The 25,054-nt window shown below is 44.8% G+C and overlaps 1 protein-coding gene and 1 non-coding gene across 2 annotated transcripts in view; both read right to left on the reverse strand.

Moving 5' to 3' along the window:
* Nucleotides 1-5,110: 5,110 nt before the first annotated feature.
* Nucleotides 5,111-5,184, reverse strand: TRNAT-AGU (transfer RNA threonine (anticodon AGU)). The gene has a single exon. It is a non-coding gene; the product is annotated as a tRNA-Thr (tRNA).
* A 1,837-nt stretch (nt 5,185-7,021) lies between these two features.
* Nucleotides 7,022-25,054, reverse strand: part of WDR88 (WD repeat domain 88) — a 38,542-nt gene continuing 20,509 nt past the window's right edge. The window contains exons 5-11 of the mRNA XM_022585823.3: nt 23,625-23,763; nt 22,159-22,288; nt 14,625-14,812; nt 12,504-12,586; nt 11,281-11,349; nt 9,360-9,452; nt 7,022-7,413 (exon numbers count right to left, since the gene is read on the reverse strand). Of these exons, the coding sequence (XP_022441531.1) occupies nt 7,240-7,413; nt 9,360-9,452; nt 11,281-11,349; nt 12,504-12,586; nt 14,625-14,812; nt 22,159-22,288; nt 23,625-23,763 (876 nt within the window). The 3' untranslated portion in view covers nt 7,022-7,239. The remainder of the gene's footprint in view (nt 7,414-9,359; nt 9,453-11,280; nt 11,350-12,503; nt 12,587-14,624; nt 14,813-22,158; nt 22,289-23,624; nt 23,764-25,054) is intronic.

Below are 25,054 nucleotides of genomic sequence, written 5' to 3' on the forward strand. Positions count from 1 at the left end.
AATAAATTTAACAGAAGAAGTGCAAAATGTATACTCTGAAAACTAAAAAAAAAAAAAATTGTTGAAAGAAATTAAAGAAGACCTGAATAAAGGGAAAGACATGACATGTTCATGGATTGGAAGACTTACTATTGTTAAGGTGGCAATACTCCCTGAAATGATCTATGAATCCAAAGTAATCCCTATCAAAATCCCAGCTGGCTTCTTTGCAGAAATTGACAAACATTCTAAAATACATATGTGAATTCAAGGGACCCAGAGTAGCCAAAACTATCTCGAAGAAAAATTAAGTTGGAGGACTCAAACTTCCCAATTTCAAAACTTACTACGAAGCTGCAGTTATCAAAACAGTGTGATACTCACATAAGCACAGGCATATAGATCAATGGAATAGGAATGAGAATCCAGAAATAAGCACTCATATTTATGGTCAATTGATTTTCAATAAATGGTGCTGAGACAACAGAATATCCACGTGCAAAATAATGCAGTTAGACCCTTACTTCACATGATATACAAAATTAACTCAAAATGAATCAGAGACCCAAATGTAAAAGCAAAAAATTTAAAACCTTAGAAAAAAAACATAATTTAAAACTTTATGACCTTGGATTTAGCAATGCAATCTTAGACACCGAAAGCATAAGCAAAAAAGGAAAAAAAACAGATAAATTAGACTTGATCAAAATTACAAATTTTTGAACTTCAAATGACAGTATGAAGAAAGTGAAAACTCACAGAATGGGTCGAAATATTTGTAAATCATATATCTGATAACGGACTTGTATCTAGAGTATGTAAAGAATAATTACAGTGCAATAATAGAAAGACAAATAACCCATTAATCCTTTAATGGGCAAAGGATCTGAATAGACATTTCTCCAAAGAAGATATACAAATGGCCAACAAGCACATGAAAGAATGCTCAACATCATTAGTCATTAGAAAAATGCAAACCAAAATCACAGTGAGATACCACTTCAAACCTACTAGGATGGCTATAAAAAGGTAATAATAAGTGTTGTCAAGGCTGTGGAGAAATTAGAACCCTCATAATTAAGGGATATGGGTTTTTTAGGGGGGATAATTTTATGTGTCAACTTGACTGGGTCACCAGCATGGCTAGATGTTTGATCAAACATGATTCTGGGTGTGTCTGTGAGGGTGTTTCTGGCTGAAATTAACATTCGAATTGGTAGACTGAGTAAAGCCTATTACTGAGTAAGTTAATTACTGGGTAAATACTGAGTAAAGCTTATTACTCCCTAATATGGGTGGGCCTCATCCAATCAGTTGAAGACATAACATTAAACCCTTATGAAGCACTTTCTCTATGTGAACTAAGGTCATGAAAATAAGTTATGAAAATAACTCATTTAGTCCTTAGGACAACCAAATGAGGTAATTATTATTATACTTTCCATTTTACATGTGCAGAAACTGAGTCACAGAGAAGATAAGAAATGTGCCCAGAGTTTATCACTGGTAACAAATACACACAGCTAACAGCTAGTACATGGCAAAGCAGCCTGGTTCCAGAGTCTGTGTTAACTGTAACACTATATTGCTTCTCACCTATTTTGGTCTATACATTTCTTATTTGAACTTTCATCAGAAGGATGTATTGGTATGATTTCAAAACTTTATTTAAATCATAATTTTGTCATCTAATCAAGACAATTCACTCAACACTATCAAAGGAGTCATCAATCAGTGAAAACGGTGCTGTCACCACATTCCAATCCACAGTCACCATAATTCAAAGAAGTGGATTCAATGGGTTGAGGGGAATGCTTGCAACCCCTCACACACACCCCAGTACTCTCACTTATTCTGCCTGTCTTAAAGCCTTGCAAGGCTCCAAAAGCTTTTGCATTAAAACAGTGGTTCTCAATTGTTTATCTTGAGATCTCTTTGTACTCTTAAAAATTATTTTAAAACAAACAAACAAACAAACAAAAATTATTGAGGATCCCAAATAAGTTTTTGTTTATTTGGAATATCTATCAATATTTGAGATATTAGAAATTAAAACTGAGAAGAATTTAAAATATGTATTAATTCATTTTAACATAACAATAATAAGCCCATTACATGTCAAATAACATTTTTTATGAAACTATTTACAAAATAAAACAAAATTGAGTGAGAAGGATGGCACTGTTTTACAGTTTGCAAATCTCTTCTATGTTGGGTTTAACAGAAAGCAGCTAAATTGTCATATCCACTCCTGCATTTAGTCTGTTGTGACATGTTATTTTGGTTGAAGTGGAAGAAATATGTCCTCATACGCCCTTTCCATAGATGGAAAAGGGAGGAGTATTTTAACAGCCTTTTCCAGAAAATTGTGGATATTCTTTTATACTACACCAAAACTGAGTAAATGGTAGTGTGGAATCTGAAACCGCACCAATGAACCTTTCGTACTGTTACATTAAAATACACTGGTAGACTGTCCTCTTTAAATGGATCATGCATCGGTCATTTGGAAAATATTGGCTCACTGAATTACGCATATCTTCCAAACGTTGACATATCTCATTATACAATGTCAAAAGTATATATTCATTAATATAACCACAAATCTCATCAGAAAGATTTTAAATCTTGGAAAACTGTCAAGCTCATGATGGTGTATAAAACCTTTCTGAAATTTTAGTTTTCACTTGGAAATTCAGATGTTATTGTTGGCAACAAATACTGTCAGTTGTTTTCTTTGAAGTGATAGGTTCACTTTATTCATTTTCAAGAAAATGTCTATTAAATACCCAAGTGTGAATAAGCATAGTTTGCCTGCCAGTTATCTTCTCAAGTAGAAATGGTGTTCCACGAAAAACATGGTCTTGTCAGCTGACAATCACACGAGTACTTTTTCTCAGAACAACCACTGTACCTCGGTACTCGGCAGAAGTGCTTTCTGCCTACTGCCCATTTCCTCACACAAAATATTAAAAGTACTTGTGTTAACATTTAATAAAATTAATAATGCTTACTGCTTCATAAGCACATTCTTAAGGGAAATTTTTTTTTTCTGTGAAAGTGTGGTAGTGAAGAATAAATATAATGACAACTAGGGCCCCCTGACGCCACTGCCTTGATTCCTGCTCAGGTGCCAGCGGACTGCTGTAGCACATCAGTGCAAATGTCAACACAGTGATAAAGCGATGTAACAGTATCATTATGAAAATAGATTTGACCGTCTGAAAGAGTCTTAGGGACCCCTAGGGGTCCATGAACCACATTTTGTGAATTGCTGCCTTACAGCATTTGAAAAGACAGGCTAGCTGTCCAAAAAAACCCTCAAAATGCATAATCCAATCAAGAGAATGTGGTCAATTTTTTAAAAGTCATGTGTCCACAAATGCCTATTATATTCCAAGAACCATTAGGTAAATAGACATATGTGGCTCCTCACCTCTCGGGGCTTAATTCTCTTTGAGAAAATGGACAATAGACAAGGTGATTTCAGACCGTGAAAAGGCTGTAAAGGAAATAAGCAGGATGAGGTACTGGACGCTGGCCTGGGGGCGTGGCAAAGACTCCTGGACAGAGCATGGTGAGGGGAGGCCTCCCAAAGAGGTGATACACTTGCTAAAGGCCAGGAGATGACAAAGACCCATTTCTGCAAAAGGTGCAGGAAACAGCATTCCAAGCACAGGGCACAGCAAGCAGGAACAGCATGGCATTTTTAAAGAAAAGAAGGAGGGGTGCACTCAACCCTGGGCCTATTGTCTTTTCTGGCTTTGCTCACTGCCCAGGAGTGCTCACCCTTGCAACACCTTCAGAGTTAACTGCTGTACGCAAGACTGGTGACCCGCAAATCCTTTTCTCCAGCTGACCCTCCCTAAGACCCAGACTCACACCCACAACCAACATCTCCCCTTAGCCACCTAATAGGTAAATGCTCAAAACTGACCTGGAATACCTCAGGCTAGCAGTAAAGATGAGCCAGAAAAAAAAAAACAAAAAAAAAAACAGCGCCACAGTGACTCAAGCCTTATTACCAATAAACCCATCTCCAATTGGATTAGGAGGATGCTCCCAACAGAAATGCAAAGCTTCAAAGTATCCCTACAGGTTTTCCTGTGCAACGCCAATCAAAAACAACCAAGTTGCAAAGGGTGAGAACTGACCCCCAAAGAAGAGGGAGGAAACACACACACACACACACACACACACACACACACACAATAAACTCAGACCCGTGGGAGAAGGAGAGAAAGGAGCTGCTTCTGGGGCAGGTGGTCTATTGGGAACACAGGCTGATACCATAACTGCAATTTCTGCAGCTCGTTGGAACTGTCCTGTTGCATCTGACTTGAATTTTGTTTCGTTTGACATGAGAATTCCTGGGTAACTTTTCTTTCCAATGCCTCACTGCACCCCCAGAGACTCCGATGCAATTTCTCTGGGTCAGGACCCACAACCGTCTACTTGTGCAGCCCCGGGCCTTAGAGTTCAGCCTCACACCGGGCCCTCTGGAGAAGCCGGCTCTAAATTTGGCACAGGAAGTCCCAAATTTCCAGCTTCCCTCCCTGGAAATTTCATTCTTTCATCAGCCTGAGGGTCACGCTGGCCGGGTTCAATCCTCCGCTCTCCCAGGTGCCCGTGACTTTGGGCCTCACTTGACCTCTGCAAGCCCCAGTCTTCAATCTGGGGAATGATGATCCGGATCGCGTGGCTGGAGAGAGGGGAGTAAGTCAGCAGGCCTATGTGAGAGGTGTCAAGTCCAGTCGGCCGCTTCCGGAATAAATCGACGGAGAAGTGCCCGGGCTCGGCCTCCCAACGCAGCGGCAGCGGAACCTGGGCAGGTTGCTCGCCCTGCGGGGCATCTCTAACCCCAGGAGTGTTCCCACGGCACCCGGGGAGTCCCGCGCCGCCTCCAGGGGACGTCCTCTCTGCTCCGGAGGCCGAGTCAAGGATGCCCCGCAGCTCAAGGAAACGCTAGGGGCTGACTCCGAGGAGGGCCAGCGCCCCACACCGCCGCGGGCAGGGGGGCATTAAATTGGCTTCTTAAGCTGCCCCTCATACCCTCAAAGCGAGGAGGAACTGGGTAGGGGCGCAGAGCAAAACAGGGCGTGGGTAAAATGAGAGCCGGGACGCTCGCTTGAGGCACCGCTGGGATTCGAACCCAGGATCTCCTGTTTACTAGACAGGCGCTTTAACCAACTAAGCCACGGCGCCGCCCGCACAACTACCGCGAGAGTCCGTTCCCCATCACCATTTACTGTATAGGCTGCGGGCACGCGCACAAGTTTTGTCGGCGGCTGACGCATGCGCTGTGTAAGGTCCTCGTCGCAGGCGGCTTAGACCGAAGAGTTGTACTCGGAAGCCGGAAGCTCGGGCAGTGAGCAGCGGGCGGGCCGGGCCCGCTAGTCTTCCCAGTGTTGCGGTGTCCGACCCCGCCGTGGAGCCAGGGTGGCCCATCTTTGGGGAATGCTCGCGAAAGATCTGGTCTTCGGCCCTCCAGAACTGACGCAAGCTGTCCGGCGAGGCCGAGCCCCGGTCCGGAGATCCAGGGCCCGCTAGCACGGCCGGGCTGCCGGCTCCCCAGCGTTGGATCAGGGCTCAACCCGGCCGTGGTCCCGCAGTGACCACGTGTCGGACCCATCGCACTGGCGCCCTCAGCCTTGGAGGCCGGTTGCCCTCCTCGGCCGCACGCTGACCACCGGGGTCTCCGGCGCCGTCAGCTCTGGGGGCTCATCCGCCCGCTGGTGGAAACCAGACCCACAGCTTCATTTGGGCCTCTTCCGCGGACCCTGAGCACGGGGAGAGTCCGGGGGCACTGAAGAGACCCTGAGCAGGCACTGAACGATCAACAGCTTAAAGGGGCCCAGGCCGCTGGCCTTAGAGCATCAACACCGTACGTGGAAGGTTTCCGCTGCCAGAGGAAGGCAAAGCCCTCCCCACTCAGGCGTCTCACTTGCCCCTCTGGCGCTCCTCACTCAGACACCTAAGCCACTTCATCACAACACTTTTTAGAGTGCCTTCGAGCAGCAACAAAACCAAAACCTGCTAATCCATTGACCCAGCGATTTCTCCAGTGGGAGAGCCTAATCCACAGAAATGTAGGTCTCTGCAAAAGTATGTACACAAGAAGGTTCACTCCAGCATTGTTTGTAATAGCTAAAAACAAGAAGCAACCTACCTGCCCGTCCCTGGGGACAGTGGATGCAGGCCAGACATCCTCCACAGCAGTGAGGAAGAATACATTTATGTATGTCTTCATGTGCCAGAGAAGGGATAAGACTTCTCTTCCAAAAAGAGCCCAATTGCTGGGAGGCTGATGCAGTGGAGTTTTGCCATGTTCATGCATCATTCATGTAAATTAATGCATAAATACTGAACAGCCTGCTGAAGCTGGGCAGTCATCCTGGTTGTGGCTAAGGAGCGTAGCACCAAGCACAGGACCTGCCCAAGCAATGACTACCAGGTTATGGTGCTCATGGGCAGAATTATGGGATGCCAATCAGTTAACATTAAATAAATCAGTCCTGCAGCTAAGTTTTTTTAAAAGGACTAAGGGGCATACTAATGATATCTGACGGAAATCCTGTAAGCCATACCAGATGGAAAAGGGAGCCCTTCACGTTTAACTGATACCTTGCTCTTTGTGAAGTAATTGATTACATTGTATGCGTGGAAGCAGGAAGGAGGCTGTACACATGCATGGGCATCCTGGAAAGTAAAGAAACTGGGGTGGAGAGCAAGAAGTATTCTGTGATGGAAATGCCCACCACCCACTTGCCTAACCAGACCTTCCTCTGCTCTGAGCAGTGACCATCTGGGAGCATTAGCCAGGGAGGCACCCACAGTGCCACGGTACAGTCCACTCCACAGATGGAGCTACACAGCTTCCTCTTCATTCAACAATGAAGAGGCTGCGGCTGCTTTACAGGGCAAATCCAGAGACCAGAATGTGTTCCAAAAATGAGACAGGATGGACACCAGGACATAGAATTTAGAAAGAACAAAAATGTTTCTAGAATTCACATGCACACTTGTTTTCCAAAAGAATCTGTATTTATTCTGCATATAAACTAAAGACAGAGGGATCCCCAAGGGGCTGTGGAGCTGAGGAGGCGGCACAGTGGTGGGAGCCCAGCCAGAGCGTGGCCCCTGCCCCAGCCTGACAGGCCCACCCGCTGGGGAGGGGCCCCAGAGAAAGGCCTGTGCAGAGCCCCGAAACCTATATGACAGGTGGCCTGTGCTCGAGTCACCCAAAGGCTCCAGTGGCCATCAGCCATCCTCACCCAGGCTGCACTCCCTTGACAGTGAGACCTCCTCTTCTGATGATGGTGAGGCCTCTGTTGACAAGTCTTTTGCATCGATCCGGCAGAACACACATTTGGTGACTGTTTCAGAAAAGATGTCACTTTCGTAGATGGAGAAAGGCCTGTCACATTCTTCACACTGACATGAAATATTTTAAAAGAGTAGAAAGGAGGTGCTGATCAGAGGAGATCAAGGCCTGCAGTTAGAATTCTCCCCCCTGATCCAACTGCCTTGGGCCAGGCCAAGGCAAGAGCTGCCTCCCCTCTCTGGGGCTCTAAGTGCACAAGGATAGAAATTGCCACTGAGAGGGAATAAGCACAGGCTTCCTGCTCTTTTCCCTCTCAAAAGCTATGCAGGTCCTTCCAGCTCATGTCCCCTGCTGTGGGGTCCCAGGGTGGCGGGGAGGAGTGGAAAGCCACTTGATGGTGCTGAGGATTTGGGGTGGGTGTCTAACCTCACCCTCTGTTCTGTGCAGAGCAAAAGTACAGGGCCGAGGGGCTATCCTAACTCCCCGACATCCTGGGGATGCCTAACTTTTGAGAATCAAGTAGGCAAGACTTCTGAACAAAGCAGGAGTTTTTTTCTAGATGATGAAGGTGCTGAGCATCCTCCTCTATCTTTGAGCCGAAGCACCCAGAGGACAGTGGATACAGTGGCACAGCTCACTTGCAACATTTTCCCACCAACAAGTGAGCAACACCAGGGGGTGGGCTCTCAGGCCATGGGCAGAGGTCTCTCGGGGCTCCCACCAAAGCACGGTCCCCCTGAGACGAGCCGGCAGGCGGCAAGCCCCTGCCCTGGCTCTCCAAGCCCCTGTGCTTTGCCACTCTTGCCCGCTCCAGGGCACCAAAGCCTGCAGGAGAGATGGGGCCAACCCCGCCCAGGGCAGGTCTTCTGGGAAGTGTGGCCTCTGAAGTTTCTCGTATTGAATCAGAGCAAGTCAAATGCAGCGAGCTCATCTTTGCTACAACTTCAGGTAGGTTTCTTTTATTTCTTTTGCAAGAAAGAAATTCAATCCCTTACCTGCCTTATTCTACAGCATCATTTCCCACGACCCAAGCCCAGAACAGCAGGGCTCAGAGGAAGCAGCTCCTGGGTCCCTCCCCAGGTGGCAGGTGGAGGACACAAGCACTGCTCTGTACCCAGTCAGCTTCCAGGGCCTAAGGGCCGACATGGCCACAAAGGCCATGAGGACCAGCTGGCCACAAAGATGGGGTTCCACCTGGGTCCCACCCCTTACCTCCCTGCCCCCCGGTGCCATTCTCCAATTAGCCATCCCCAGAAGCAGTGGCTCCCAGCCAGGCCTTCTGAGTGGAGACAGGCCTAGGGAGCTCCAGGATTCACAAGGGCCCAGCAGGGACTCCTCAGCCTCTTGAGGTGGCAGCCAGGTGCCTGCAATGCGAGGCCCCAGCAGGGACTGGCCTCCACTGCCCAGGGCCAGCCCTGGCTATACCTGGTGAAGCAGAAGATGTACCCGCCATGATCATCCACTAGAGAATTGGGACCTGAGCCCCATCCATGGGAAACGGGGCACTGGGGACCTGGCCGGGGTTCTGCTGCAGGAGCGTAGGAGGCCCACACGGGGTCCAGCTGTGTGCCAGCCTCCCTCCAGGATTCCCTCCAGCCTCATCGCCTCCCACCCACCCTGCTCACTCCAGTCCTCAGCACCAGGCTCACTCCTGCCTCCGGGTCTCCACATGGGCTCTTCCCTTTGCTGGGATGTTCTTTCCCTAAAAGAGCTGCACAGCTCACTCCCTCACTACCTTCAAGTCTTTGAACAAATATCACCTTCTCAATGAGGCGTATCCTGACCACCACCCTTTAGAATGCTGCAACTGCCCGCACTCCCGTTTCCTATGTTATTTTCCTCCAAACTACTGATCATCATGTAACCTACTACATATTTTTCTAATTTCTTTATTCATTGTTTGTCTCCCCTTTTAGAAATGTAAGCTCCCTCAGGGCAAAAATGTCAATCTGTTTGTTCATAGTTTTATCCCCACTTGCCCAGTTTGTTCAAAGAATAAATTTGTAGAGAGAACTAATGAAAGCCTTCTTTTGGCTTCATTTTACCCAATACCAACCTGTTTCAGCTTTAAGCCCCGGGCCTTTTTATACTCGATTACCAAAGGAATTTGGTCAATTTCTTCAATATTCCATAGTCTCATGGTCTTATCCTAAAACAAGTTAAACAGCAAACCAGCAGTTACAAAATGGGTTCGTTAGGCTTGGATGACCCAGGGAGGGGCATGCCATCCAGGTTACACGTGGACAACTTTGACCTGCAGAGGGACAGTTAGGGTGACCAACTGTCCCAGTTTCTCTAGCACCATCCTAGCCTTAGCACTGGAAGTCCCGTGTCCCCCAAACTGGAAGCAACCAAGATGTCCCTGAATAAGAGAATAAACAAACTGTGGTACATTAATGTGATAGAATATTATTCAGTGATTAAAAAAAAAAAAGAAATGAACTGTTAAGCCACAAAAAGGACATGGAGGAGCCTTAAATACAAATTTCTAAGTGAAAGAAGCCGGTCTGAAAAGGCTACATACTGTATGATTCCAACTATATAATGTTATGGGAAAGGCAAAAATATGGAGACAGTAAAAAGGTCAGTGGTCGCCAGGGGCTCTGGGGAAGAAGGGGAGGGATGCAGCACAAGTGCAGCACAAGGAGTTTTTAGGACAGTGAAATTGTTCTGTATGATACTGTGATGGTGGATACATGACATGCATTTGGCAAAACCCACACAACACAAAGAGTGAAACTTAAACCATGGACTGTAATTAATAATTATATATCAATATTAGTTCATCAATTGTGATGAATATACCACACTTAATGCAAGTGGCAACTGGAGGGTGAGGTTATATATAACCCTCTGTATGATCTGCTCAATTTTTTTTTTTTTTTTTTTTTTGCGGTACACGGGCCTCTCACTGTTGTGGCCTCACCCATTGCAGAGCACAGGCTCCGGACACGCAGGCTCAGCAGCCATGGCTCACGGGCCCAGCCGCTCCACGGCATGTGGGATCTTCCCGGACTGGGGCACGAACGCATGTCCCCTGCATCGGCAGGCAGATCAACCACTGCGCCACCAGGGAAGCCCTAAAATATATTTTTTTCTTAACCATATTTGCTTAATTATCCTACTATCAGTTACTACTAATCACTGTTATTGATTAGTCCTGTTGTTGTTTTGTTTAAATAATAGCATTTATGTAACAGAAAAGTAAATAAGACATAATTTCAAATAAACACTCATTTTTGATACTTTGTCTTGTATTTTTACTTTTTTCCAGCTTTACTGAGATATAATTGACAATATTTTTCATATTTTTTATGCTAAAGTAACAACACATTGGCATATAATTTTTATTATGTATTATAATATTATGGGGTTTTTTTGGTCAGGTGTGATGGTATCCTGCATTGGCTCTCTAAGAAGTTGATCATGGCAGGCAGAGTCTTGCCCACATTTTTATACACCTAGAAACCCCCAGCCTAGAGAATGAGATGGCTCTAACAAAGGTTGGGGGACAAGGTGGGGCCCCACTTCTCTGGTGCTTACACATGAAGGACAGCCCTCAGGATATCCTGGGCTGTCTGTTATGTGCCATTGGCACGGGAATCCCAGGATGCAGTGACTAGCGAGGGAAGACCCACCTGGAACCTCGGGGTTGTCTGCTTGCCCACGAGCTGACCCCTTTCCCTCTAAGGCCCCCTGTTGGCTCCATCACTTACCAGTCTGGACAGGCCCTTTCTCCAATGAAGTTCAAATGACAACTGTGCAAAGAAATGCCTGGCAACTTCCCATATGAGCAAAGGACCCACTTTCCACGTTCCCACTTCCTGGATGGTGTCGGCCTGGCCAGGTGTAGCCTTCAGACTGAGCTGCTCGGTCCTTCAGACTGAGGAATTTTACTTGACAATGCACTTCTGCTAACACCAATTCTCACAAATGTGATAGAGATTTTAAGTCACTCAAAGGTTGGCCACTTTTACCTTTGAAGCAGACAGGATCCATTTCTTGTTGTTGCTAATGGCAACATCCATCACCCAGTCATTATGGCCCTGAAGAAAAGTAGAATTTTAAGAGGACCTAGGAAAAAAACCCTTTGAAAGAACAACAAAAACCAAAAAAAAAAGTCAAGAATCCAACGTTGCTTACTTTTTTTTTTTTTGTGGTACACAGGCCTCTTACTGCTGTGGCCTCTACCGTTGCGGAGCACAGGCTCCGGACGCGCAGGCTCAGCGGCCATGGCTCACGGGCCCAGCCGCTCCGCGGCATGTGGGATCCTCCCAGACCAGGGCACAAACCCATGTCCCCTGCATCGGCAGGCGGACTCTCAACCACTGCGCCACCAGGGAAGCCCGAACATTCAGTCTTAAGCCATTCATGTGCTATGATGTAAACTCCCCTTGCCTCTCCAAACCCACAGAGAAGAGAGTCAGATAGAACAGCTTTGGGATACTGAATATTATGGTGATCAAGGGGACACAGTCCACATTTGGGTCACAGGAAATAGAGAAACCAAGAGTCATCAATGCAAGCATTCACAGCCAAAGGCGGCCATGAGATCACGAGATCAAGGAGTATGCAGAAGTCTTGGGGTGGGGGCAGCTGGAACAGAGGCACTGAAGTAGCCAGTCCTGGGACTGCCTAACCTTTGGGTTCTTGTTGTGTTGCACAATCCATCTCCTTACCATACAGCCACTTTAAGTTGAGTCTCCTCTAACCTGCAGCCAAAAGTACTCACCCACCATTGACACCCACCATTCTGAAGCCCCACAGCTTTCTATGCATGCCTCGTGATGGCATTCAACCTTTTGCACAGTAATTTCTGCTGTTCATAGACACTGACCCTCCTCGGAGTTTTTGCATTTGCTGCTCCCTCTTCCTGGAACACCCTTCCCCAAGATCCTCACTCATCCAGTCTTTCTTTGCCATCCAGTTCTCAGCTCAAATGCCACCTTCTCCAAGAGGCCCTCCCACTGTGGATTAGTCCCTGGAGTCTGTTTCTATCATATCACCCTGTTGTGGCTACTCTGTGTCACTCATCACTATTGAGGATTTGTTTGTTGGTTTCTTGCCTGACCTTGCCCACAGAGGTGTTGCTCCATTGCGAACATTTAGGTCTGTCTAACTGTTGTATCCCCAGCACCCAGCACCCAGCATGAAATGAAGAATGAAGCTCAGATCTTCTATGTGATGCTGGCATTGGTACCTTCAAGGAGAGCTTCCGGTAGCCTTCTCCTACATCCCAAATAGCCACAGTCTTGTCGAACCCTCCAGACACAAGCAAAGAGGCTGGAACACAAAATGAAAGAGTCTCAGGGGGTCACCTTCCTCAACCAACTGTTTCCTCCTCCGGTGAGGCCAAAGCAGGCCGCAGATGCATCTGTGAGGTGCCACCGTGGCTCACTCTGAGGACAGTCAAACCCCTTCTGGGTGTGACTCAACAACCCCCAATCAATTACAGTTGACGCTCGATATTCATGGTAGTTGCGTTCTACAAAGTCATCACACTCAATGAGTGATGATTGGTCTTAGGGGAAATGCAGGGTTAGGTTCCTGTGAGCCTCTGGTTACAACATTTTCATTAACCCATCAGTACATAACCTTGTTTTCTGTCTGTTTCTGTTTAATGACACCTTAGTTGATACATATTGCTTACTTATTAACATTGATTTCATGGCCATCAGCATTATAACTCATGTCTGAACGAGGCGTATCTAACATGTGTTTTCCCTGTAAGGCACATCACAGGCTTCTTGCGGTTAGGACACTAGACAGCACTTCAGCACTATGCTGGGGGGCCCCTTTAAACCGCAAAATCATCAACAAAGAGCACAAAATGCAAAAAAGTGGGACTAAATAGGTCACAGCAAGGACACCTTATGATAAGAGAACTGAAAGGAGAAGACGGAGGGTCACCTTGTTCAGCCTCGGCTGGGACCGTGTGCACATGGCAAGCTTGTTGCCGCCCTGCACGTATCTACGGGTGGCTGCAAAAGTGCCATGAGTATTGATTTTAGGCTTACAAATAAATTTTACCCAGTAGGTAAATTCACAAATACAGAATCCACAAATAGTGATGATTGACTGACTATATGCAACTCTGAAACCTATAATGCCAAGGACAGAAGCTGGTGGGGCACCTCACAGAGGGGTCTGACTTACACAGAGGCTGCTTCTGAAGAGGGAAATGTTTCTCAAGCCAGGCCCTGACTGTGTGCATATTGGCTGGGTACTCCCCTTGACACACAGAGCAAGCCCCACTCCCCACGAGGACCGTGGAGTATAGTCATAACATTTGGCTCCTGGGTGTCGGGAGCAGTCACAGCTCTCACTGGGGCCAGCTGCCCCTGGCTGCTTCATGGCATTGCTCCTGGTCACATCCAGGCCCCTTCATCTGGAAACAGCTCTCCAATGTCCCATGCAGAAACACCCCTCACATATTCTCAGTGCCTCTGGTTCAGAGGGTACCGACTCTGACCTCCAGCTCTAAGGATGGGCAAGTACCGCAGGCACGGCCAATCAGAGCCTTTCATCCCCTGCTAAAGGGGTTGGTTCAGAGATGGGCATGTATCCCCAGCTGAGCCAATGTGAGTCTTCCCTGGGACTTGTACGGGCACCACCAGAAAGACGTTTTCTCTTTCTCTAGGATTGCCAGTGACCAGAACCTTTGTTGGCCTGGACCACCAGAGGCCATCTTTGCCTCCTTGAGGAGAAAGGTCAATACAAGAGAGAAGCTGAGCTGAAGGATAGAGCGGAAGGGTTGGCTGGACACAGCCCTCCTGAAGGGTGACCAGCTCCTGGATGAAGTGAGAGAGTGGCATGGACATACATACACTACCAAATGTAAAATAGATAGCTAGTGGGAAGCAGCTGCATAGCGCAGGGAGATCAGCTCGGTGCTTTGTGACCACCGAGAGGGGTGGGATAGGGAGGGTGGGAGGGAGATGCAAGAGGGAGGGGATATGGGGATATGTATAGCTGATTCACTTTGTTATACAGTAGGAACGAACACACCATTGTAAAACAATTATACTCCAATAAAGATGTTAAAAAGAAAAAAACAATAAAAAAATAGATTTGAAAAAAATGTTAACAGATTTATCTTGTTGCTTAAGCTATATCAAACTGAGTTTCCATCATTTGCAAACTTGTGCATATGAATCTCCCTCTTGGCTTTTCTGTTCTTGGGGAAAATAAATCCACCCTCACCACTGGCATCATTGGAAATCACCTCTTTATACTAAGGAAAGTCCACATGAACGGAACGTGAGGAACTCTACCCCAGCACTCCCACGGGTGTGGAATCCTTCAACATTTAATTACTCACTGTCTCTGGCAAAGTGGCAGGAGCTCACAGAACCTTCATGACCCTGCATCAGAGTCACACAGGCTCCACGGTTTCGAAACTCCCCTGTGTGGACGTTCCATATTTTTAAGGTTTTATCCCAAGAGCTTGTACACAGGAAATGGCCACTGAAGGTAAAACAGCAGTTTGAGATTGCATTGGTGTGTGCTCTGAAACATATATGGAAGGGTGCACACATTAGTACATCACTCCTGGAGGATCCGAGGACACACTAAAGGGGAGGTGAGTGGAGGGGGCATTGGAGCTGATACCCTGTGACCCCATTCCTTTTTTTTTTTTTTTTGCAGTACGCGGGCCTCTCACTGTCGTGGCCTCTCCCGTTGCGGAGCACAGGCTCTGGACGCACAGGCTCAGCGGCCATGGCTCACGGGCCCAGTCGCTCCGCGGCATGTGGGATCTTCCCGGACCGGGGCACGAACCCGTGTCCCCTGCATCGGCAGGCGGACTCTCAACCACTGCGCCACTAGGGAAGCCCCATTCTCAATTTTTAAATATCTTATTTTTTTACAGAAAAGAACTGTCAGAATTTTGCTTTTCTTTGATTTGTTATGATCTTCAAAGTATTTTTCCCTGTGACTGTCATCTCCTGTTACAAAGAGAGTTTTCAAGCAAACTTATAAACATAATTGAGCATCTCTGAGTAGCCTGGATTATAATATCAATTCATCTAAATGAAGAAAAGGTTGAACAAAACTGTTTTCTAGAGCTCAAGTCAGAGTTTTAGACTCTTTTAGTTCTCTGAAGTTCACAAACTGAGTAGGATCAAAGGAGAAGAAATGTCGGCTTCCCAGGGGTATCCAGGCTTAAAATGTCCAAATCCCAGTGCCTGGTGGGGCAAGAACCATCCCAGCATATACTGGAGGTGAATAACAAGCCCTCCTCTGAATCCAGAGACTGTCGCTGAGGTTTAAACCAAGGCTCTCTCTCTTTTCCAGGATGCGGCTCTCATTTCAGATAAACCCCACATAACATAAAAGACCATTTTACTTAGTGCAAAAGTTTGGGGAAAACGTTCTGGACAAGATGGAGTCAATGTACTGCTCCCCTTTCCTCCTGTTAAGTACAGCTAACAGGGGCTTCCCTGGTGGCACAGTGGTTAAGAATCTGCCTGCCAATGCAGGGCACACAGTTTCGAGCCCTGGTCCGGGAAGATCCCACATGCCTCAGAGCAACCCCGCAGAGCAACTCAGCCCGTGTGCCACAACTACTGAGCCCGCGTGCCACAACTACTGACGTCCATGTGCCTAGAGCCTGGCTCGGCAACAAGAGAAGCCACCACAATGAGAAGCCCATGCACTGCAACAAAGAGTAGCTCCCGCTCTCCGCAACTAGAGAAAGCCCGCGTGCAGCAATGAAGACCCAGTGCAGCCAAAAATAAATAAATAAAATAAATAAATTTATTTTTTTTAAAAAAGTACAGCTAATAACCCTGGGCATTTATAAAGCAAACAGAAGACTGCAAAAGGTGGAGAAGAGAAGGCAGGCCAGCTAAGGATCTTGGGACCCAAGGATGGCACGCTGTTGAGTCCCTGTAGTTTTCTTTTTGTTTCTTATATCCTGGACTGGGTATTGGGAAAGCCTGCAACCCCCAAAACAATAAGGACAGGATAAAAAGCTCCCAAGAAAAGCCTGTTCTCCCTAGCCAAAGGGATAGCCTAGTAAGACAGAAAACCTTTACACAATGCCTGCCTTACTCCAGTGAAAAATCTTGGGAAAAACTGCAATCCCATCTCCACCCCTGTCAGCAAAGTCTAGAGTCTAGACTGCCACCCTTGCCAGGCTCTAATGAGGTAGCCTGCTAAAACAGAAGATTTAAGTAAGATTTAGAGTCTCGTAATGCAATACTCAAAATGCCCAGGATGAAACTGAAATTCACTCATCATACTAAGAGCTAGGAAAATCTCAACATGAATGGGAAAGAGAGTCAACAGATGCCAATACTGAGATGACACAGATGTTAGAATTATCTGACAAGGATTTTTAAGCCGCCATCACAAAAATGCTTTGATGGACAATTACAATCGTGCTTGAAATAAACAAAAAGGTTGAAAGCCTCAGCAAAGAAATAGAAGGTATAAAGAATGACCAAATGGAAATTTTAGAACTGAAAATACAATAACAAAAACAACAACAGCAACAAAAACCCTCAATGGAGAAGATAGAGGAAATAATCAGTAAATATGAAGACAGACAATATAAATTAACCAATCCAAAAAATAGACTGAAAAAAACCAGAGCCTCAGAAACCTGTGAGACTACAAGAAAATACCTAACATTTGGGTAATCAGCATCTCAGAAGAAAAGGAGAAATAACATAGAGCTGAAAAAATAATCAAAGAAATTGTCTAGAATTTTACCAAATTTGGCAAAGGACAGATTCAAAAAGCGGAGTGAAGCCCAAGTAGGATAAACCCAAAGAAATCTATACACAGACACATTGTAATTAAACTTTTGAAAAGTAGAGAAAAAGAAAAAAATCTTGAAAGCAATGAAAGAGAAATGACACCTTACTTATAGGGGAAAAACTATTTGAACGGCAGTGGATTCTTCATCAGAAACCATGGCGGTCAGAAAAAAGTGATATGACAGTTTTCAAATGAGGAAAGAAAAGAACTGTCAGCACAGATTTCTATATCCAGCAAAAAAATATCCTTCAGGATTGAAGGAGGAATCAAGACATTTTCAGATGAAGGAAAACAAAGAGAATTTGTTGCCCTCAGACCTACCCTAAAAGAATAGCTAAAGGAAATTTTTCTAAACAGAAAGAAAATGGTGAAAGAAGGAAACTTGGAATATCAGAAAATAGAACATGGTAAGCAAAAGTATGGGTAAATACAGTAGATTTTCCTTCTCCTCTTGAGTTTTCTAAATTATGTTTGACAACTGATGCAAAAAAATTATAACAAAGTACTTGTGTTTATTCCTTGCAAGCTTCAAAATCAGTTGAGATTATGAATTTTCAAACTTCTCTAGTAAGACCAGCTATATAATTTGCAGGGCCCAGTGCAAGATTAAAATGCAAGGTGCCAGTTTCTCAAAAAGCTTTACATAATATTACCACATGATCCAGAAATTCCTCTTCTAGATATATAGCCAAAAGAATTGAAAGAAGGGAATTGAACAGATATTTGTACACCAGTGTTCATTGAAGCATCATTCACAACAGCTAAAAGACAGAAGCAACTCGTGTTCCTCAACAGATAAATAGAGAAACAAAATGTGGTATATACATGCAATGGAATATTGTTCAGTCATAAAAAGGAATGAAATTCTAATACAGGCTATAACATATATAAACCTTAAAAACATTATGTTAGCCACCATCACCCTGATACCAAAAACAGACAAAGATGTCACAGAGAAAGAAAACTACAGGCCAATATCACTGATGAACATAGATGCAAAAATCCTCAACAAAATACTAGCAAACAGAATCCAACAGCACATTAAAAGGATCATACACTATGATCAAGTGGGGTTTATCCCAGGAATACAAGGATTCTTCAATATACGCAAATCAATCAATGTGATACATTACATTAACAAATTGAAGAATAAAAACCATATGATCATCTCAATAGATGCAGAAAAAGCTTTCAACAAAATTCAACACCGATTTATGATGAAAACCCTCCAGAAAGTAGGTTCAAACCCACAGCCAACATCGTCCTCAATGGTGAAAAACTGAAAGCATTTCCACCAAGACCAGGAACAAGACAAGGTTGCCCACTCTCACCACTATTATTCAACACTGTTTTGGAAGTTTTAGCCACAGCAATCAGAGAAGAAAAAGAAATAAAAGGAATCCAAATCGGAAAAGAAGAAGTAAAGCTGTCACTGTTTGCAGATGACATGATACTATACATAGAGAATCCTAAAGATGCTACCAGAAAACTACTAGAGCTAATCAATGAATTTGGTAGAGTAGCAGGATACAAAATTAATGCACAGAAATCTCTTGCATTCCTATACACTAATGATGAAAAATCTGAAAGTGAAATTAAGAAGACACTCCCATTTACCATTGCAACAAAAAGAATAAAATACCTAGGAATAAGCCTACCTAAGGAGACAAAAGACCTGTATGCAGAAAATTATAAGACACTGATGAAAGAAATTAAAAATGATACAAATAGATGGAGAGATATATCATGTTCTTGGATTGGAAGAATCAACATTGTGAAAATGACTATACTACCCAAGCAATCTACAGATTCAATGCAATCCCTATCAAACTACCAATGGCCTTTTTCACGAAACTAGAATAAAAAATTTCACAATTTGTATGGAAACACAAAAGACCCTGAATAGCCAAAGCAATCTTGAGAAAGAAAAATGGAGCTGAAGGAATCAGGCTCCCTGATTTCAGACTATACTACAAAGCTACAGTAATCAAGACAGTATGGTACTGGCACAAAAACAGAAATATAGATCAATGGAACAGGACAGAAAGCCCAGAGATAAACCCAAGCACATATGGTCACCTTATCTTTGATGAAGGAGGCAAGAATACACAATGGAGAAAAGACAGCCTCTTCAATAAGTGGCGCTGGGAAAACTGGACAGCTACATGTAAAAGAATGAAATTAGAACACTCCCTAACACCATACACAAAAATACACTCAAAATGGATTAAAGACCTAAATGTAAGGCCAGACACTATCAAACTCTTAGAGGAAAACACAGGCAGAACATTCTATGACATAACTCAGAGCAAGATCCTTTTTGACCCACCTCCTAAAGAAATGGAAATAAAAACAAAAATAAACAAATGGGACCTAATGAAACTTAAAAGCTTTTGCACAGCAAAGGAAACCATAAACAAGGCAAAAAGACAACCCTCAGAATGGGAGAAAATTAGTCGCAAATGAAGCAACTGACGAAGGATTAATCTCCAAAATTTACAAGCAGCTCATGCAGCTCAATATCAAAAAAACAAACAGCCCAATCCAAAAATAGGCAGAAGACCTAAATAGACATTTCTCCAAAGAAGACATACAGATTGCCAACAAATACATGAAAGAATGCTCAACATCATTAATCATTAGAGAAATGCAAATCAAAACTACAATGAGATATCATTACACATCGGTCTGAATGGCCATCATTAAAACATCTAGAGACAATAAATGCTGGAGAGGTTGTGGAGAAAAGGGAACACTCTTGCACAGTTGGTGGGAATGTAAATTGATACAGCCACTGTGGAAAGCAGTATGGGCGTTCCTTAAAAAAGTACAAATATAACTACAATACAACCGAGCAATCCCACTACTGGGCATAAACCCTGAGAAAACCATAATTCAAAAAGAGTCATGTACCAAAATGTTCATTGCAGCTCTATTTACAATAGCCAGGACATGGAAGCAACCTAAGTGTCCATAATAGACCTAGAGTCTGTCATACAGAGTGAAGTAAGTCAGAAAGAGAAAAACAAATACCGTATGCTAACACATATATATGGAATCTAAAAAAAAAGGGCATGAAAAACCTAGGGGCAAGACGGGAATAAAGACGCAGACCTACTAGAGAATGGACTTGAGGACATAGGGAGGGGGAAGGGTAAGTTGGGACAAAGTGAGAGAGCGGCATGGACATATATACACTACCAAATGTAAAATAGACAGCTAGTGGGAAGCAGCCGCATAGCACAGGGAGATCAGCCCGGAGCTTTGTGATCACCTAGAGGGGTGGGATAGGGAGAGTGGGAGGGAGGGAGACGCAAGAGGGAAGAGATATGGGGATATATGTATATGTATAGCTGATTCACTTTGGTATAAAGCAGAAACTAACACACCATTGTAAAGCAATTATACTCCAATAAAGATGTTAAAAAAAAACACAACATTATGTTAGATGAAATACGCCAGACACAAAAGGACAAATAATGTATGATTCCATTCATATGAAATTTCTAGTATAAGAAAATTCATAGAGGCAGAAAGTAGAACAGAGGTTACTAGGGGCTAGGGTTGCGGGGAGTGGGGAATTATTATTAATGGGTACCGAGTTTCTGTTTGGGTGATAAAAGGGTTTTGGAAATAGAAAGTGGTGGTGGTTGCACAATATTGTAAATGTAATGTCAGTGAAATAAGTTTAAAATGGTTAAAATTCTATATTTTACCACAATTAAAAAAATAATAATGTAATATCCCCCAAACCACTGAATTGTACACTGGAAATGGGTGAGCTGTATGATGTGTATGAATTATATCTCAATAAAGCTGTTAAGGAAGGCAGCCAGCAGGCAGGAAAGAAGGGGGAAAAATGATGGCTTCTGGGGAAACAATGGTTACGAGACAGGTAAGAGAGAGATTTTTCACTATATATCCTTTTGTACCTTTTAAATTTTGTACTGTGTTGCATGCTTTATATTTTCAAAAAGTAAATTACATATTTTTAAAATAAAAAATTCAAGGTCCCTTGTTCAAAAATGAAGAATTTCAACATATCAACGGCAGAGCATGAAATCAAGTGTGAGACTTTCTGTGTGTGGAGCTCTGTGTAACTTCAGAGGTTCATGCCATGAAGCCAGCCCTGTCCTGTAGCCCTGAGAATCCTTGTCTCTATGTTTTCTTGCTAAAAGCTACATTTCCAGAAAATTCACAAATGTGGGTCAATCCGATATACCAATAGACATTTTCCTTAGCTCCCTTTCCACCCTCCTTGGGGAAACAAAGTGGAGTGGATTGTGACACCCACAGCTGGAGCTGCGGCTGCCTCTGCTGTGTCACCCTCCTCACTGCCACCACGGAGTAGGTCTAAGGAGCAGGGCAGGTGTCCCACGGCCCCTCCCGACCCCGGTGTCCACGGGAGTCACCCTTGGTAACAGAGCCCATGCTGAGCGCCCACCATGCAGCCTGTGCTAAGGACCTTTGTGTGTTATCTTGTGCAGACCTCACCTGGGCTCAGTTTGCAGGTGAGGAAACTAAGGTCCAAGGTCACGCAGGATGAGAACCTGCACTCTCTTAACCCCGGGCCAGACGCCCAGGGGAAAGCCTGGTCCAGGCCGGCCGGGCTCGTAACTGAGCCGAGCGGGCAGGGTGACAGGGCATATGCACATTCTGGGATCCTGACTCCAAGACCCGCTGGAGAGGGCTGGCCACCCACCTGGTGCCGGTGGCCACAAATTGACCCTTGCAGGTCCTGGATTATCAGATCTTCCCATTTTACATGGGATGCTGGAAATCCACATTTTGGGGTGGGAGTGGGACACTGCACAATGCTTACCAGTGTTGGCTCACACTGAAATGAATGCATCTGAGGGCCGTCCCAGCCCAGGGACCACAGCTAGTGGTTTCCCCCTGCCTGTCTGTCCCCTTCCCTTTCTCCATCTCCAGCCTCCTCACAGCACCAGCGGACCATAGTTGGAGATGTCCCACATTGACACCAGCTGGGGAGCCAAAGGGGCACAGGCCGAATCCAGGAGGGTGTGAAGGGGGACTCCCACCCACCTCCCCGCTGCAGGATGCTGCCCGGCCTCGCAGGACCTCCTCACTTGGTGATGGTGAGCAGCGTGGCCTGGGATGTCACATCCCAGATCTTGATGCTCCTGTCCAGTGAGACGGAAGCCACCTTCTGGCTGTCTGGGTCAAAGCAGCACGCTGTGACCGACATCCTGTGATGATCTGAGGCACAAGGAAAGTGACTCGTTACCGTGCGTTCCATACTCTGGGACACAGGCTCCAAGGGACGCAGAGGCTCACCCTGCTCCCCTAGACTGACAATATTACAGAGATGCAACTCTGGTTTTCACAAGGGACTCTGCACTCACACAAAGTGCCTGCCATGAACCAGGCTTTGGAGAAGGAGCACTGCCCCCCGCCCCTGCCGCTGCCCTTGCCGAGAGCCCACGTGGATGCGGAGACACCCTTGAGCTGGCAACGATCTGCAGCATGTGCCACGGCTCCCAGCCAGCAGAAGGAAGCCTGGCCCAGCCCCGAGAGGTCGAGGAAGGAACCTAAAAGTTATGGAGGGAAGCAGGAAAGGAAGAGTGCTCTAGGCAGAAGGAACAGCACATGCCAAGGTCCGGCGTGGGGACAGAGCATGGAGGGGCGTGGCGTGCAGCTAGAACTCCGAGCGTGAGGAGAGGTAGAGTGTGCGGTGATACATTAAGGAAATATGCAAGCTGTGGGGCAGTGCACCTATCACGGTGCCATGTTGATAAAAATACATTAAATGCATGTGGGAAGTAGTACTGTGTGTGTGCAAACACACACACACACACACACACGAAGGCCACCCAGCAATGTACTGTTAATAATACGTACCTCCAGGGAAGAGTCCAAAGAGGTACGGCAGCCTTGCACTTTTTACTTTACACACTTACTAATTTTTTTTTACAATGATTATGTATTTTTTAACCTGAGATAACTGTTAACTCACATGCAGTTGTAAGGAATAATACAGAGATCCCATCACCCAGTTTCCCCCAGTGATAACATCTTGCATAATCATTACATAGGATTACAACTGGGAAATTGACATACGATGATTTTTTTTTCAGGAGATGCCATTCTGTTCTTTTTCTAACTGTCTGAATTTGTTTCTTTCTACATGACAATTAATAATAATAATATTGCAAATCATCAGCATTGTAAAACACGACAATAAATACTTTACGTGCATTATTCATAATCACTGTGATAATTATTTTTATATTTAAAAATTACAGATCAAAATGTTAAGAAGGCTGGGACTCAATAAAGAATTGGACTTTAAATGTCCACGTGAGGTTGGAGCAGAGCACTGCTTCATTTATTACAAGCACGAGACTGAACGGAAAATCCTTAAGCAGTCTTAGTTTTAACTGCCTGTACATTTATCCATCAATGTCCCATCTTTAATGATGTGATTCAGAGCACTGTAGGTTCACCAAACAAAGCAATCGAAAGTCACTGTCTGTCAAGCGACAAGTGGCTGTTACCACAGACAGAATAGGGCAGGGAGCCCACGCAAACTCACCTTTGATGTGGGACACGGTGGTGATGTCTTCCGCGTCTGTTATACATATTCCACGGTCCACATCCAAGCCTGAGACCACGTATTTACCATCGGGGGAAAACTTACAGGAGACTATGAAGGTTTCATGACTGAGCTTCCACTGAAATAGGGCAACAATCCAAAGGTTTTCTCTCTAGCCCAGCATTCCAGCAGGACTTTCTGAAATGTTCTATGTACTGTTCAGTATGCCAGCCACTGGCCACATGTGGCCATGGAGTGCTTGTAATAGGCTGCTGCAGATAAGGAACTGAATTTTTGTTTGTTTAGTTTTCATGAATTAATTTTTAATTAATAAATGTAATTAATGTGTGTCTAGGACAGATGAACAAGGATAGCAAGCACCTAGCAGAACTGGCAGCAAGGTTCTAGTAATGGCCAACTTTATTCTTTTTTTTTTTTGGCTGCACCAAGTGGCTTGTGGGATCTTAGCTTCCCGACCAGGGATCGGACCCGAGTCCTCAGCAATGAAAGCGCAGAGTCCTAACCACTGGACCGCCAGGGAATGCCCCCTGGCCAACTTTTTTCTTGTTCAGTTTGGTAAGTGTTTATTGAATGTCTGCCCTGTGGACAAGACCCTACAGCCTCAGCCCCTTGGGACGAAGAGCTACTCAACATATTTAGGAAAGGAGGATCTCTCTGTATGTTCTAAATTATGGTATTGCCATTGTGAAGGTTTTTAAATATGCCCACCAATTCTTTGATAGTCCTCCCTCCACAAGCTGGAGCTTAATTACCTGCCCCAAGAGTGTGGGCTCAACTTAGTGACCCATTTCTTTGAATACAATATGGCAGAAGGGATAGTGTATGACTAGGTCATAAAAGAAACCAGGGCTTTCTCCAAAGAAGACATACAGGTGGCCAAAAAGCACATGAAAAGATGCTCAATGTCGTTAATTATTAGAGAAATGCAAATCAAAACCAGAATGAGGTATCACCTCACACTGTTCAGAATAGCCATCATCAGAGTAATAACGGAAGGAGAACCCTCCTACGCTGTTGGTGGGAACGTAAATTGGTGCAGCCACTGTGGAGAACAGTATGGAGGCTCCTTAAAAAACTAAAAACAGAGTTACCGCATGATCCAGCCATCCCACTCCTGGGCATATATCTGGAAAAGTTGAAAACTCTAATTCAAAAAGATACATGCACCCCAATGTTCATAGCAGAACTATTTACAATAGCCAAGACATGGAAGCAACCTAAAGTCCATTAACAGATGAATGGATAAAGAAGATGTGGTATAAATATACAATGGAATATTACTCAGCCATAAAAAAGAATGAATTATTGCCATTTGCAGCAACACGGTTGGACCTAGAAATTATTGTACTCAGTGAAGTAAGTTAAACAGAGAAAGACCAATATCACATGATACCACTTATACGTGGAAT

Source organism: Delphinapterus leucas, chromosome 20, assembly GCF_059928025.1.
Source record: "Delphinapterus leucas isolate spDelLeu-1000000601 "Yukka" chromosome 20, BTC_Dleu_Yukka2, whole genome shotgun sequence".
In the NCBI taxonomy this organism is placed as follows: Eukaryota; Metazoa; Chordata; class Mammalia; order Artiodactyla; family Monodontidae; genus Delphinapterus; species Delphinapterus leucas.